Source organism: Marmota monax, unplaced genomic scaffold, assembly GCF_021218885.2.
Source record: "Marmota monax isolate L192 unplaced genomic scaffold, Marmota_monax_Labrador192_F-V1.1 WCK01_AAM20220418_F8-fsc00149, whole genome shotgun sequence".
Classification (NCBI taxonomy): domain Eukaryota; kingdom Metazoa; phylum Chordata; class Mammalia; order Rodentia; family Sciuridae; genus Marmota; species Marmota monax.
The window spans coordinates 90,181-106,275 of NW_026693170.1; the positions used below are offsets into that span (position 1 = coordinate 90,181).

At 51.4% G+C, this 16,095-nt stretch overlaps 1 protein-coding gene across 1 annotated transcript; it reads left to right on the top strand.

Annotated features, from left to right (window-relative positions):
- The first annotated feature begins 1,290 nt into the window (after positions 1 to 1,290).
- Positions 1,291 to 15,819, top strand: LOC124100257 (sulfotransferase 2A1). Its single transcript, XM_046455726.2, has 6 exons — positions 1,291 to 1,551; positions 3,160 to 3,368; positions 6,059 to 6,185; positions 9,921 to 10,015; positions 12,099 to 12,276; positions 15,581 to 15,819. Exons 1-6 carry the CDS (start codon positions 1,326 to 1,328, stop codon positions 15,691 to 15,693), a joined length of 948 nt encoding a protein of 315 aa, XP_046311682.2. The 5' UTR covers positions 1,291 to 1,325; the 3' UTR covers positions 15,694 to 15,819.
- Positions 15,820 to 16,095: the final 276 nt, after the last annotated feature.

Consider the following 16,095-nt stretch of genomic DNA (forward strand, 5'->3'; position numbering starts at 1 on the left):
GCCATAACCAATGACCACAAACCCAGGGACTTCAAACAACAGGTCCTTACTGCTGCCCCCTCCACAGTCCAGAATCAAGGTGCCAGGTGCTCCAGGGTGGATGCTCTAGAGCAGAATCTGTCCTGGACTCTCCCATGGCCCAGTGGCTTCAGAAATTCCTTAACATGCCTGCGTCCCCTCGGGCTTTGCCTGCATCTTCACAAGGACTTCTTCGTCTGTGTGTCTTCTGTCCCTCACAAAGACATTTGTCATTGAATTTAGGGACACCAGGGAATCCATCACCATCTCCTCTCAAGGTGTTCAACTTGATGACATCTGCAAAGACTCTTTCCCAAATGAGATCCCATTGGGAGGTTTCAGAGGTCAGGAGGAGGACACCTTTTGCTGACCCCCATTCCACACACTGTCAGCCATCTCTGGAGTGATCCTCTCTGGGTTCCAGTCCCAGGTCTGCCACTTGGCAGAGATCAGCGCATGGCTGAGTACAACCCTTAACCACTCTACGGCCCGGTGTTTCTCCCTCTAAAGTAAAGAACTAGATTGGTCCTGAGCATGCTGCCGCCATTTATAAAACGGATCATTGGCACATGTGTTAGGTGTTTTTTGTTTTATTTTTAGCTGTAGGTGGACACAATACCTTATTTCGCAGGACCTCACATGTGCTAGGCGAGTGCTCTACCGCTGAGCCACAACCCCAGCCCCACGTGTTAGTTTTTTGACGCTGTGAGCAAAATACATGACAAGAACAACCTAGAGGAATAAAAGTTTATTCTTGTTCACTGCTCCAGGGGTTCAGTCCGTGGTGGGCCGAGTCCACTGCTATGGGCCCAGGGAAGCAGAACATCCTGGGGTAAGGGCTTGGGGCGGGGAGCCCTGCTCCGTTCACAACAGCCAGGAAGCAGAGGAGAGCAGATATTTCTTGGAATATTCCTAAAGTCAGTAGACGGCACGCTCGGGGCCTAGCGCCCTTTGGTGTCTAGTGTGGACACTGAAACCATTAGCCCTCGGAGTCCTCCACTCAGATTTTGGAGCAAGGAAAAACTAAGAAAAATCTGACTGAAACCTGAATTTGGAAACTTCCTGTACTCTATGATTTTTCAAGACATCTAAAAACATTCTGAAATATAAATCTTTTTCTAAGTGTTTGTTTCGTGTGTGTATTTTTTGAATGACCACTTCCTGCCAAGCACTCACCAGCAGATGGCCCCAGGATGCCCTTGAGCTGGGTTCACAATTGCTCAACACGAGGAACCTCTCGTCCACAGATCACAATGTTTATTTCTCCTTATCGGCCAATTCATTCCACTGCAAAGTTGGGAAAGTTAATGATTCTTTTGACTTTAAGACTGAATTCCATCTCCGCCATCTGCCACGACCTCTACAGCTGGGACCTAACGCCACGCGCACAGTCTGTCAGCATGTCAGAGGACGGTGTGTGGTTCGAAGGGATCCTTTTCCCGAATTTTTACCAAACTGAAAATTTAAGAACAGCATGTGAGAAGTTTGTGATGAAGGATGAAGACACAGTAATCGTGTCTTACCCCAAATCAGGTGAGGAAACAGGACAGGAACCGCCCATGAGAAAGGCCAGGGCGACGTTCCTCACCCACTCAGTAGAGGGACGGCCCGCGCTCTCCACGCCAGTGAGCGCTGCTTTGGGGAGAAAGGCGCAGTGCCCAGGACACTTCCATTCAGACCAGGACAGAGTGACATAAGTGCTCGGCAGAGATCATCAAAGGTACTGGAAGCCAATGTAGCAGTGAAGCCTAAGCAGATTCAGGCATTTGTGTGGTGGTATGGAGAAGGGGGTGGGAGAGGGCACCCTACACTTCCCTGGGGAATCTCTATGTTCTGGGCGTCTTGAGGTGCAAGGAAGCAAGGGCAGTGTCCCACACCAGTGACTTCCCAGCTCATATTACTATGAGCACATAATACGGAAATATCCGCTCAATAGAGATGAAAGTCGGAATGGAGTCACATGGTGGGTATTGCAGGGTAGGGGAGTCAGCACGGACAACAGCTGGGAATCGGCAAGGGTTTGGAAAATTCAAGGGACTGAAAGGACTCGCATTACACATCTATGTGAGGGGACTGGGGGCAGGAGAATTGCAAACTGGGTGAGCATTGAGGCCAATGGCCTTGGAAGGGGTACGGGTTGGAAAGTCAAGGGCAGTGGGAACATATTAAAAGGATCTCAGAAAAGAGCCCAAACAAAATGTGGTCGAGTGACACATGGAAGATTTTAGTTGTCAGCCTTGGAAAGGAAGAAAATTCTGACGCGTGTCCCAGGAGATAAGTCTTGAGGGCATCGTGCTAAATGAAATAAGTTCAGCACAGAAGGACGAGCGCCATAAAATGCAAACTACTAGTGTAGTCAAGTCCATGGCAACAGAGAACAGGATGGTGGTACAGGGGCAAGAGAAGAGGTGGGGGAGCTGCTGCTTCATGAGCAGAGTTTCCATTTTCCAAGATGAGAACGCTAAGGACCTTGGCTGAGCAACTTTGGGAATTGACACAACACTATGGAGCGCATGCTTTAAAGTGGTCATGAGCCAGGCACAGCGGCACATGCCTGGAATCCCAGCCACTCAGGAGGCTGAGGCAGGAGGATCACAAGTCCCAGGCAACTTAATGAGAATCTATCTCCAGGGTTTTGGTTTTTTTTTTTTTTGAGGGGGGGAGGGGAGGGTCTTTGTCTTGTTTTGTTTGCTTTTTTATTTTATTTTTTTTGATTAGTGGGGGTTGTTTGTTTGTAGTTTTGTTTTTAGATACTGGGGATTGAAACCAGGGGAACTTTACCACTGAGCTACATGCCCAGGATATTTTGAGATAGGCTCTTGCTAAGTTGCTTAGGGATTCTCTGATTCGCTAAGGCTGGCCTCAAACTTGCCATCCTTCTGCCTCAGCCTCCTGAGCTGCTGGGATTACAGGCTGCACCACCAACCCAACAAGGACCTGTCTCAAAGTGAAAAAATAAAGACGGCTGGGAATGGGGCTCCGCGGTATAGCGTCTCTGGGTGAAATTCCTAATACTGCAAAAAATAAGTCAATAAATAAAAATGTTAAATGGTTATCACAGAAAGCTCATCTATTTTACCATAATTTTTACTTCAAAGGTCACACTGAAAGGAGTGAACGTCACTTTTCCCTCTTTTCCAGGAACCCTATGGTTGATGGAAATTCTCTGCCTGATTCACTCACGCGGGGACCCCAAGTGGGTTCAATCAGTGCCCTTCTGGAAGCGCTCACCCTGGATAGAGAGAAGGGACACCGAGCAGTTAGACAGAGACTTGGAGGGCCCGCGCTTCTTCACCTCCCACCTTCCTTTCCACCTCTTCCCCAAGTCCTTCTTCACTTCCAAGGGCAAGGTCAGTGCCTGATGCTGTAGAAATGCTTGACGAATGCCTCTTAGACTTTAACCTGCCCCCAAAGCCCCAGAGATCCTGCTGGGGGTGCCTTCTCATTGGGCAGGAAGAGAGGGACTGGGACCCACGGGCATCCGGTGAGGCCCATGTTGCCACACCTAGAACCAAGCTTGAGGACAAGGACTGGAGGGCCCACAGGTTATTGGAGCCTGAGTTAAGGTGGAGCCAGGTGCAGTGGCTCACGTCTGTAACCCCAGAGCTCAGGAGGCTGAGGCAGGAGGATCAAGAGTTCAAAGCCAGCTTCAGCAACTTAGTGAGGGCCTAAGCAACTCAGCCAGACCCTGTGTCTAAATCAAATGTAAAAAAGGAATGGGGATGTGGCTCAGGGTTAAGTCCCTCTGGGTTCAATCCCCGGTACAAAAAAAAAAAAAGCTTGGTGTAAAACGACAAAAACCGAATCTTAGAAAATGACATTTTAGGTACAACCTTACATTTACAGCTGCATTATGTACTAGATTGCCCCACTTTTGCTGCCCTAACAGAGGAATAGTAAGTCTCCTGCCTCATAGTGAAGTCAGCTGGTCATATCAGCTGCGGGAGCCCAGGTGGCTCTGGAGGCCTGGCCACTCTCTCTAAGGATGGCCACCTGCTGCACAGAGCAGGGGCCTGCGTCCACCAGCGCGTGAGCCTCCCTGGGGCTTAGAGCTGATCAGAAGGACCAGGGAGAGCCAGGGTCCCAGCCACTGCGTGCTGTTTTTGGAAACAGTTTGCTGGAAGGTATTCATTTGTGTATGATTTTTTTTTAATTTCTATACTTAAACTACATCTGGAAACATCACCTCAGAATCTCCTCTGTTGGCCGGGCACAGTGACTCTCAGCTGTAATCTCAGCGGCTTGGGAGGCTGAGGCAGGAGGATCACAAATTCAAGGCCAGTCTCAGTGATCTAGCAAGGCCCTAAGCAACTCAGTGAGAACTTATCTCAAAATGAAAAAATTAAAAGGAAGGGGATGTGGCTCAGTGCTCTTGAGGGAAATCCCCAGCATGAAAATCATCCTCATCGTCATCTCCTCTCTTGGAAATGTCATGTGGGTGCAGCAACAATGAATTTGTCCCCTTACAACTATCTGCAGGTGTCTATGTGAGTCTGGCAAATAAATCACTGGCTGGGAAACGGAGGCCTTGAATAATGCACAGGAGAGTTGGTGCAAAACGAAAAGCAAAATTCTGATATTCAAACTCCAAGTGATCCTGCCCGAGTGTGTGTGTGGGGTGTGTGTGTGTGTGTGTCTTTGTGTGTGTGTGTGTGTGTGAATCTCAAACACTATCTCAGGTATGGGGCTGGGGCTCAGTGGTAGAGCACTTGCCTAACATGTGAGGCACTGGGTTCCATCCTCAGCACCACATAAAAATAAAGGCACCATGTCCATCTACAAAAATAATTATCTGGATGATACGTACACAACTGGGTTACCATCTTCCTGATAGGATGAGAACACTTCTACTTTCCAGAAAGTCTACTGTTGCAGCAAGTAACCATCTTCCAGATGAGAGTTGTTCCAGAAAGTTCTACCATTCCAGAAAGTTCCCTCATGCCCACTCAGTCAGTGCCCACCCACAAAGGCAAATACCATGCTTAATTACAGCTGTAAATTAGTTTTATTTTGCTGTGTTTTTCTGCCAGAGATTGAACCCAAGGGCACTTAACCACTGAGCCACATCCACAGCCATTTTTATTTTTTATTTGGAGACAGGGTCTTGCTAAGTTGCTTCGGGCCACACTACATTGGTGGGACTGGCTTCAAACTTGTGATCTTCCTACCTAAAGCCCCCAAGCCACAGGGACTGCGGGACTGCACACCAAGCCCAGGTGTGGACTAGTTCTGGTTGTTCTTTATTCCCGCACATGGACTCAGGCTGTGAGCACCTAGGTATCTGGATTCATTCGCCCAATGGAATGTGTGTCGTGGGTGGGGAACGACTGTATATTGTATGTCTATAAATATGCCATGACTTATCCATCACCCCATTGGTGATCCTTAGAGCACACACACTTCTCATGGTAAGAAGGAATGTACCAGGGGTTCCTCTTGCCTTTGTCCATCCGGCCACTGTGATATTTCCTAGGAACCTTCACCTGCATGTCCCTTTAATGACTGTGGTCACTGAGATCATCAAATCAGCCAGGCACGCGAGCACACACTGGTGAGCCCAGCAACCCAGGACGCAGGCAGGAAGACTGCAGGTTTAAGGCGGCCTCTGCAATCTAGGGAGACCCTGTCTCAAAAATAAAAATGGCAGGTAGCTTCACTCAGCACACTGCTGTGTTAAATTTCCAGACACACACGAAAATATTTCATTCATATTTAGGAGACATTTAATGCAAATTAAAGCTCAAGATTAAAGGTAAAATCTGGGCGTGTTAGTGCACACCTGTAACCCCAGCAGCTCAGGAGGCTGAGGTAGGAGGATCGCCAGTTCAAAGCCCTCCTCAGCAACTTAGTGAGACACTAAGCAACTCAGTGAGACCCTGTCTCGAAATAAAAACCAAACAGGGGGGTGCTGGGGATGTGGCTCCGTGGTTAAGCACCCCTGAGTTCAATCCCTGGTACCCAAATAAATAAATAAAGGTAAAGATCAAAAAAGGTGGAAATGACAGTATCAACTGTTCATTCTCTCCTGTTTCCATTTAAGGTGATTTATATCATCAGAAATCCCAGAGATGCTCTTGTGTCTGGCTATTTTTTCTGGAGCAGGACCAACTTTGTTAAGAGTCCAGACTCACTGGAACAGTTCTTTGAACAGTTCATCCAAGGAAATGGTGAGTGTCCTCCACGCACAGAAGCTGGGGTGCACAGGGTCCCCATTCAGACCTCTCTTGGCCCCAACCCGCGGCCCTGTATCTCGCCTCCTGTGGATGCACCGCCCATCACCCCCGAAACCAGACCTGCCCAGGTTCCTGCTCTGCTGCCCACCAGCACAGCCCAGCCCTCCCGCTGCCCGTGGGGAACCGCCTGGCTGTCCTCCCCTGAGTTCCCGGCACTGACCCTCTTCTCACGCTCTTCTCTCAGCTCTCCCTGATTTGGGACTTTCTGAAAGTCAGCTTGTCCTTGTCTTCCTGAAAAATGAAATCCTGACCTTCCAGCATTCTTTGGAAAAGCCGTTTCTTTTCAAAGCTCCCTTTGTCCTCTTTTCCTTTCTGCTTCACAATTTGCTGAGTAATCCGGGAGAAGTAGCACACACCTGTGATCGCAGTGGCTCAGGAGGCTGAGGCAGGAGGATTGCAAGTTCAAGGCCAGCCTCACCAACTCAGGCCCTAAGCAACTCGGTGAGGCTAACTTGGTGAGAACTGTCTCAGAATTTTAAAATATTAAAACGGGGCTGGGGGTGTGGCCCAGTGATTATGCGCCCCAGGTTCAATCCCTGGTACCAAGAACAAGTCTCAGTGGCTTTGGGAGTTCTGTGCTCTCTGGGAGCAGAGGTTTGGTGCTTTCAGTTTTGCAGTGTCTCTCACGCTGTGTGAAAAGCCCACATCCCCACTGCGAGGGCCTCGCAAGCCCGCAGCCCCAAGACAGCTCCCTAGGGAGCACCACAGGCATCTAAGTCCCTGTGTCCACCAGGAGCTCCACAGGCACCTAAGCCAGTGTGTCCACTAGGGGGCGCCACAGGCACCGAAGCCCTGTGTCCACCCCTGAGCACATCTTCCCCACACCCCGAACTCGCCGCCTCCCATTCTTCCTGATCAGGCAGCAGAACCAGCCACCTGCGAGGCCCAGCTCCACCCTACTGCACGGTGTCCTCTCTTGGCCACCCCTGCCTCATGCCCCTGGCCACCTTCCCTTATCTAACTCGAAACCAAGTCCCAGAACCTCGATGGAGCCCTGTGTTGTCACCAGTCGGGGATCTTTCCTTCCTATCAAGGCAACATCCACCCCCAGCTCCACTCATATCTATTTGCTCCCTTCCTTGGTCCTTGTCACCAACAGGCGCCTATTTAGTTCCTTATCCCTGAGCCTCACACTACAACCCCAGCACCTCCAGAGCTCATGGTTGGTCCCCAGGTATTGGGATGGCTCTTGTCCCATGGCAGGTGTCTCGTCGCCCTTGTTAAATAACAGTATCCACTAGCCATCCCTTCCACAGCCACACTGCTGCTCCTCACCTGGATCCTGGTGGCCTCCCCGCTGGGCTTCCCCTGCATGCCACACTGCAGTCACCTGCCACACACTGCACACTTGACCTTCTCCTTACACCTCCATCCCCGTCCTCAGCATAAAGTGCTGTCTGAGCAGCGCGGCCCCCAGCTGAAGGCTTCAGGCCTCCTTTCTGCCTCGCCCAGCCTCCCCTTCAGAAGAAGGGGGCAGTGAAGCCACATGATGGACATCAGGGAGCCCCCCTCACTAGTGGTGTATTTGATCCTGCCATTGGTGTCTAGAAAAGTCTGGATTGTGCTTCAGAGGTCCCCAGGAATCTTACAAAATGGAATCAGTGGTGGTGGGTGATGATGCCATCACCTGCAACCCCACCCTTGCCCCCATCTCCCTTGAACTCCTGCACAGGCCTCTTTCTTGCTTATCCAGTTGTATTAGTCAGCTTTTCATTACTGTATCAAAATCCCCAAGGCAGACTACTTTAAAATGAAAAGGGTTTATGTGGGCTCACAGTTCCAGAAGTACAATATCCAAAGAGCATGGCATGGGCACCGGTGAGGGGCCCCTGGGCTGCCTCTCATCCTGAGGAGAGTGCTCCTGTATCTCTGTGTGCTCTCTCTTCCCCTCCTTACAAAGCCATAAGAGGCTGGGCACTGTGGTGCATGTCTGTAATCCCAGCTACCTGGGAGGACGAGGCAGGAGGATCCCCAGTTAGAGGCCAGCCTCAGCAACTTAGCCAGACCCTGTCTCAATAAAAAGGACTGGGGTGAAGCTCAGTGGTAGAGTGACCCACGGTTCAATCCCCAGTGCCATAAAAATGAAGAAGGGGGGGTTGAAAAGCCACAGGGATCCATCAGGACCCATGACTCTAGTGACCTAAACAGATCACTTCCCAAGGTCACGCCTTTGTACACGGCCAGCTGCACTTGTCCCTCTTAATACCCTGAGTTTAACTTCCAGGATTAGACTCCTGTCTGAGTTTGGGGCATCAATCCACATTCAGAACATAGCACCAACCGGGAGCTCAAAAAAATATAGTAAAACCACTGAGGCGTCTACCCCATATTTATGCAGATTTACCCACTCGATTCCCAATTTGGTGGCCTCTGGGGCAGGCTGACACTGTTCCTTCCTCCTGGGTGCCACCAGCAGAAGGGAGAGATGTTCTGTGGCCCTGAAAAAGCTTCTTTTCTGAGGCCACCAAATTCCAGACCCCACCTCCACTGCTGAGAGAGGCCCCAGGGGTCTGCTCCTGTCATTCTGTGACCTCTGTCACCACAGGAGCCACAGGAAGCAAGCCAGGGACGCCAGAAGCAGGGAAACGGAGTTCACACCTGAAAGACGTTGGCCCGAGTCTTAGATGAAGCCTTGAACTTGAACTCTTGAGTGTGCTGGACAGTTGGGACTTCAGGCCTGTGGGGAGGACAGGCAAGCCTTGAGGCCCAGGGCAGAACGCTGTGGTTTGGATATGGCTGAAATGTCCCCCCCCCCCCCCGTGGCCATGTGTCATGAGCTTAGCACCAGGGTGACAACATTGGGAGGGGCAGGAACCTGTCAGAGGTGACAGTGGGAGAGGCCCTGCCCTCAGGAGGAATCGGGATGCTCCTGGAGAGAGCCGCCCTCCAAGCTCCCTCTGGTCCTGGAGGAGAGGTGGCTTCCCCTCTTGTGCATGGTCCTTCCCGTGGCACAAGCCACGAGGCTGCCTAGCCACCAGCGATGGCCAACCATGGGCGGGCAAGGTGAAGACTAGGCCAATCATCTGGATCCCAACATTTCACTGTGTGCATGCATGTATGTGTGCAGGCATGTGTGTGCATGTGCGTGTGCGCATGTGTATGTGTGCAGGCATGTGTGTTCATACATATGTGTGCATGTGTGTGCGCACCTGTGTGTGCATGCATGTGTGTTCATGTGTGTGTGTGCATGTGCGTGTGTGCCTGTGTGTGTGCCTGTTCATGTGTGCCTGTGTGTGCTTGTGCGTGTGTGCCTATGCATGTCTGTGTGCATACATGTGTGTGCATGTGTGTGTGTGCATGTTAGTGTGGGCATGCATGTGTGTTTGTGCGTGTGTATGCATGTGTGCCTATGTGTGCTTGCATGTATGTTCATGTGTGTGTGCATGCATGTGTGTGTGTGTGTGTGTGTATGTGTGTAGGGCAGTGGAGACTCAAGAGCTAATCCCACTGTTAGAGACCTCCCTGAGGCTAATCTTTGTCAGAGCCACTGAGGAAGGTAGATGTAGAGGGAGTGGTGACCTTGGTAAGAGAGGAAACCCTGGACGCTGTAAGTACATAGGCGTGTCATCTGTGAGCTGTATCCTAACCAGCCTGGCAGGGGCTGGGGGGGAGTGTAGCTTCTCTGCTCTCCTGGAGTGTGTGACCTGCCCCCCTGTGCCCTCCCCGCAGTGCCCTATGGATCATGGTTTGAGCACATTCGTGGCTGGATGTCCGTGAGACACAGGGAGAACGTCCTGCTGCTGAGTTATGAGGAACTGCAGAAGGTGAGCCCCATTATGGCCAGCGCCTGCCCGCGCCCCAACATCCTCACTCCCCCTGACGTCCCTGGTCCTCAGTTTCTCCCCTCCACGCTCCCTGTCCAAGCAGAGCCTCTCAGGGGTCACAAGAGTGAGATGAGCCCTGGGCCTCCATCGCCCTGCTCTGTTTGACCCTCCCCAAGCTCCGGCTCCCTCCCCACGTCTTCCAGTTCACTTCCTCTTGCACCATCCACAGGGCCCTCCTGTGCCTGGCCTGCACCCCATGGGGTTCAGGTTTTCCTGGGAGCACGAGGTACAATGCTGCTGAGGACCCAGTGTTGAGAGGGGCGGGTGGGAACGGTTTCCTCCCCGAGGTGTGTCCAGCTGTCCAACTGTCCGTCATCTCTGCTGCCTGAGACAGGACAGAGTCGGGGCTCAGTGTCAATAAGCATTGGACACGCCCAGAACTAGACGTGCCAAAGGTACCACGGGTGCTCAAAACTGGAAGGAGGGACTGGGGCTCCTTGGAGAGCAGAACCAGAGCCTGCTGTCCCGCAGCCCAGGGGACAACGAGGGGCAACGAGGGCTCAGGCCTTTCCAATCAGCTAATAGGAAGTTGAAGGCGCCCACACGGACTGGTGACCTAGTCTGAGGTGTAGACATGCCGGGGCCCTGGTTCTGGTCGTGGCACATTGTAGCGACATCGTAGATACGTGCAGTTGCTCTGTGGGAGTCAATTAATTATGAATGGGATTAATGTGAATTAGAAATTTCAAAATTTTCTGATTTTTTGGAATTTTTAAAGAAAGTATGAAAAAATACAACCCTAATAGCGACTGGACCATTAGAAAAGAACTTGACCTTTAGTGGAAACAGACAAAAGAGGGAGGCAGAGACACAGGTGTTTCCCTCCCCTGAGACACCCCGCCTGCCACAGGGCCTGCTGCAGGGCCCTCCTGGGCCAGGAAGCCTTGGCCGAGCTCAGAGGCCTCGGCCCCAGCTCCAGAGCAAGCCCCCGCCCCCCTGCACTTCTCCCCCAACTCAGAGAGAACTTGTGAGTCACTGCCACAGCCACGCACCTTCTTGTTAGATGGTAACTGGGGCCCATGGAACAAAAATGATAATAAAAGCACGGTAGTCCTGAGAAGAAGGTCGTCCATCCCAAGCACATCATTTCTTGTTATAAAAATCCCTTTCCTCAAGCTGGGTGTCGTTGTGCACACCTGTGATCCCAGTGACTCGGGAGGCCAAGGCAGGAGGATCACAAGTTCAAGGCCAGCCTCAGCAACTTGGCAAGACCCTGTCTCAAAATTGAAAAAAATAAATAAAAACATAAATGGGATGCAGCCCACTGGGAAACCACCCCTGGTTCAGTCCCCAGTAGCACAATGAACACATAAATATACAAAGCTGTGTTCCAATAAAACTGCTAGATATAGAGAAGAAACCCCAGGCCCTGTCTTGGAGGTGTCAAAATAAAAAAAATAAAAAAGGAAACCCACGTCTGTCCTCACCTCACCTCCTACACATCCCTCATGCCCGCTCTGCTTGGCCTCTTTCCTTTTTTTTTCTTCTTATATTCAACTCAATCCTCTTTCACGTCTGTTTTTCTTTTATAATGTTTATTATTTTTAGTTATAGGTGGACACAATGTCTTCATTTTACTTTTATGTGGTGCTGAGGATCGAACCCAGTGCCTCATGGATGACAGGCGAGCGCTCCACCCCTGAGCCACAACCCCAGCCCTCACTTCTGTTTTTTGAAGGATTTTTTTGGTGGGGGTGTGGGGTACTGGGGATTGAACCCAGTGGCACTTAACCCCTGAGCCACATCCCCAGCCCTTTTTTATATTTTATTTTGAGACAGGATCTCACTGAGTTGCGTAGGATTTTATCAAGGTGTGGCTGGCCTCCAACCTGTGATCCTCTGGCCTCAGCCTCCAGAGACTCTGGGACCTCAGGCTGACCCACTCCACCTGGTCCTTGCTCACTTCCAGATCATGGTCCTCTCTTTCTTCCTGCTTCTCTGTCTCCTCGTTCTACAGCCCCTCCTCTCCTTCTCGCTTTTGTCTCGCTCTTTCCCATCCTCACACGGGGTTTTTTCCCCTTAGAACCCAAGAAGCACCATAGAGAGGATCTGTCAGTTCCTGGGGAAGAAGCTGAGTCCAGAAGAACTGGACTCCGTCCTCAAGAACAGCTCCTTCCAAGTCATGAAACAAAACAAGATGTCCAACCTTGCTGTCCTTCCTGAGGAGCTCATGAACACCGGGTTCTTAGTTACAAGAAAAGGTAAAAGGAAGGGCTCTGACCTGGGAATGCGGGAGGACTGGAGGCCGTGCCCACTCACCAGAGGGGACTGCGCCACCAACCCTGACTCCTGGCGCCCAGGCGCTTGGGGGAAGCTGAGAGGGCCTGGGAGGGGCAGGCGGCATTGCGTCCTGCCTGGGCGGGCCACTGTGACAGCAGAGAGAGCTGCTGCCCTCCCGGACCTCCCACACCTACCACAACCCCAAGCCCAGCCCCAGAGAATCTCCCCTGGTGCTGATACCCTGGTAGACAGGAGCCACCATTGTCCCATTAGTCAGCTTGGCATGGGCCACCAAGGACCTGAGACTTTCCAGGAGGAAGGGTTTGTTTGGGGCTGGGGGCTGCTCCGCTCCTGGTGGTCTGAGTGGACAGAGAGGGAGACCAGAGCCACAGGGACCCATGTGGCCCTCAGGGCCTGCCCAATGGCCCATCCCTCCCACCAGATCCACATCCTCCAGGCTCCACCCAAGGTGCCTCCCAGCGGCCAAGGTCGTCACCCTCTGGCTTCGGTGGCACTTCCACACCTCAGCTGTCGTATTTTCCCCAGGCAATCCTGGTTATTATTACCTCTAGTTATTACTGTCAGCCCTGGAACCACTGTATTATTGGATATTTCTGCACATTCCTGTCTCTGGTTATTACACATCACAGAATAGGCACTTTACAACGATTTTTGCTAAATCAACAGAAAGACATATTAATCAAAGCATACGCTGACTTTTTAAGTTAAAGTGCAGTCACCAGCATGGGTAGAGACACTTTACCCACCGCATTATAACATCCAAACTTCCCTTGATCAGAATATCAAAATCTCTCAAGTCATTAACACAGAAGAGTAAACACGATAAAGAGACCCTGAGCTCAGTGGGTTTCCTGAAAACATCACACCATTGTCACATCACAGTCAGTGTCGGCTCCGGCCCCCAGGACCTCAGAACGCGGTTGCCTCTGGAGACAGGGCCTTTCCCAGGTGTCTGGGTCAAAAGGAGGCCATTACACTGGCCACGGGCCACTGTGACTCGTGCCTGCAAAAGAGGACATTTAGACAGAGACATGGAAGGAGGTCAATCTGAAGACCCAGGAAGAAGACAACCATCTCCCCAGCAAGAAGAAAGGCCTGGAACAAATCCTCCCAGAAACCCTCAGAAGGAAGCTTCCAGAACCTTCGTCCAGACTTCCAGCCTCCACTCCTTGAGGAGCACCCCACCCTGTGGCTATGGCAGCCCTCGCCCAAGAATTTGGAGTAAGACTTCTGACCGCTGAGGATTGAGGAAAAACAGAAATTGATACCTGCAGGATACGCAGGATTTCAAATTAGCATTGGTCAGACACGTGGGGCACAGGAGGAGAAATACGGGGTTCTCCTCTGACTGACCAGCACAGTGAGACGAAGGAAAAGTAACCCGCGGAGTCGTCCAACCACCAGTGAGCAGACCCCGAGCAGCCGGCCCCAGCAGCCCACTCCTCATCCTGCTCCGGGATCAGCAGGCGCCCTGCGTCCAGCGAGCAGGAGCCTCGCCACAACACGCAGGTGCTTCCCCCGCTGATGTCCAACTTCCCTCCTGGATCAGAGCTTTCCTGGAAGGTTCTGTTTGCAGCACTGAGATAAGCGCCGGCTGTGTGCAGCACGTGTGGCTTGGAACTTTCCTTCACCCTGTTTCCTCACAAGGTCTATCGTGGCAAAGCGTTCACAGGTACAAGCCAGGGTGGAGTCACGCCCCGCAGTCACCTTGTGGTGAAGTCCTGGGGCCTGCCGTTTCAGGGTGGGAAGCCATACATACTATATTTACCAAAATTCTAGGAAGGAGGGCCTCGTTCTGGATCACCAGTAGCCAGTCATGTTCTGGGCAGCACATGAGCAGAGAAAATCCACAAAAACTCTCCTAAGGCTGGAGCTGGGGCTCTAGAGCGCTTGCCTAGCACGTGGGAGGCACTGGGTTCCATTCTCAGCACCGCAGTGAATAAATAAAATAAAGTCCATTGACCACTAAAAAAAACAACTATTCTAACCATGAAGATAACGATGAACACGAGAGTAACATCTACAGGATACCAGGTACATACCAGACCTCTGCCCTGTTATTCATATCCATTCGAGTTGAGTTATGCTGTTTGTATTTACATGATCTATATCAATTAATAGACTAGTGTGCAGTCTAAAGGTCACACTAATTTAACTAACATGTTGCCCTACCACTTCCAAATTAACTTATGGGATACGTAAAATAATGCTGTGCTCAGGACTTCCCCATCAACATGGGGGACGTACTTTCTGCGTCCATCGCTTTCTCGCTGGGCTGCCCACCCAGGACTTTCTTTTCTCACCTGTAAAATGGCCACATTGTTAGTACACTCCTTGTTTTTCCATAAATCCCTTCAGTCATTATTTATTGAGTATATACAATATGTCTGCACTCTTTGAAACACGAAGTCTTAGGCATTTTTTTAAGAATGTTGATTTCCTGAGATGTTAGAAATCCATACCATATGCACACACGAGCCACATGCAGAGCAGGTCCATCTTGATCACTGCTGTGAGTAAATAAGGATGGAGACGAACGACTCTAAACTGGTGATGAGAGACCTCACTTGGAAGGTTGCCTTGGAGTCGAGACTTGAATGAGGCCAACGGATGGGATGACGAGACGTGAGTCTCTGCTAGGAGAGCCCCGAGGAGGAGGGAGGAGACATGCGGCTGAGGAGAGGGAAGCCTGTCACGTGTGAGGCTGAGCCAGAGAACCAGGTGACAGGCAAGTGGAGAGTCACAAGGGACGGCGAGGGAAACCACAAGGGACCCGTCACCTAGAGTCACACCCAGGTTGGGGGAGATGGAGCAGGAAGGGGCTGGATCCCTGGACCTGGAGAGAGATCACAGTGGCTGCCGTGCTGGGGAGAACTCGCAAAGGTGAGCAGTCAGAGCCCAGGGACCTCTCACAATCTACTGCGGTCATCCAGGTCGGAAATGCCGTGGGCTTGACCAAAGGTGGTGGCAATGGCAGTAGTGAGAAGCAGATAGGTTCCAGATGTATCAGAAGATGTGGCTGCCATCATTAAGGGCGCATAGTGTGTGGGCTGGGCCAGGAGAGACAAGAGGGAAGGCAGGAAATCATTTCCAGGTGGGTAAAGTATGAAAGGGTGTGATGGTCAGGTGGCTCCCCGGTGAGCCCTGGACGCTCTGCTGTTACCCCAGTGTCCTTCCCAGGTGATGGCAAGACACATCAGGGAGATGTGCTGGGGTCAGACCTGTGGGTAGCTCTCATCTGAGTCTCTGCTTTGTGTTTGCCAGGCACCTGTGGGGACTGGAAGAATCACTTCACGGTGGCCCAAGGTGAAGCCTTTGATAAGCTGTACCAGGAGAAGATGAAAGGTTTTCCTGGGGGGCTGTTCCCCTGGGAATAATGTCTGAAAACTTCCAGATCTCACCTGGTTCCCTGCTTCATCTCCTGTCCCTGCACCTGTACCTCATGGGGGTTCGTGGCATAAATCCTATGGCTCGAGTTATCAAATTAAAGAGGTGGAAACTCACACCCCTCCAGGGAAAAAGGAAACTGGGGACTCTGAACCCTCACATTGTCCCTTATCTATCATCCTTCCTCTGGTTGCTCAAGGACTCCCTCCTGCTGCAGCTAAAAAATCTCCTGCTATGACTCAGCCCACATCCCCCTGCCCACCCAAAGCCCATCAAGAGTAGCTACCTCCTCCCAAAGACCTGACTCTGCTAAAACCCTATAGACCCACAGCCTCGTTGTGGCTGCCGCGCTTCCCCTTGAAAATGTCCCTGGCCGCCAAGGTCACCTCCAT

Bases quoted from the DNA above. Each gene is read 5' to 3' on its own strand.
- LOC124100257 (XM_046455726.2), top strand. From the start codon at position 1,326: ATGATTCTTTTGACTTTAAGACTGAATTCCATCTCCGCCATCTGCCAC. The intron at 1,552-3,159 runs GTGAGGAAACAG...CCTCTTTTCCAG, and splicing joins CGTGTCTTACCCCAAATCAG to GAACCCTATGGTTGATGGAA. The intron at 3,369-6,058 runs GTCAGTGCCTGA...TTTCCATTTAAG, and splicing joins TCTTCACTTCCAAGGGCAAG to GTGATTTATATCATCAGAAA.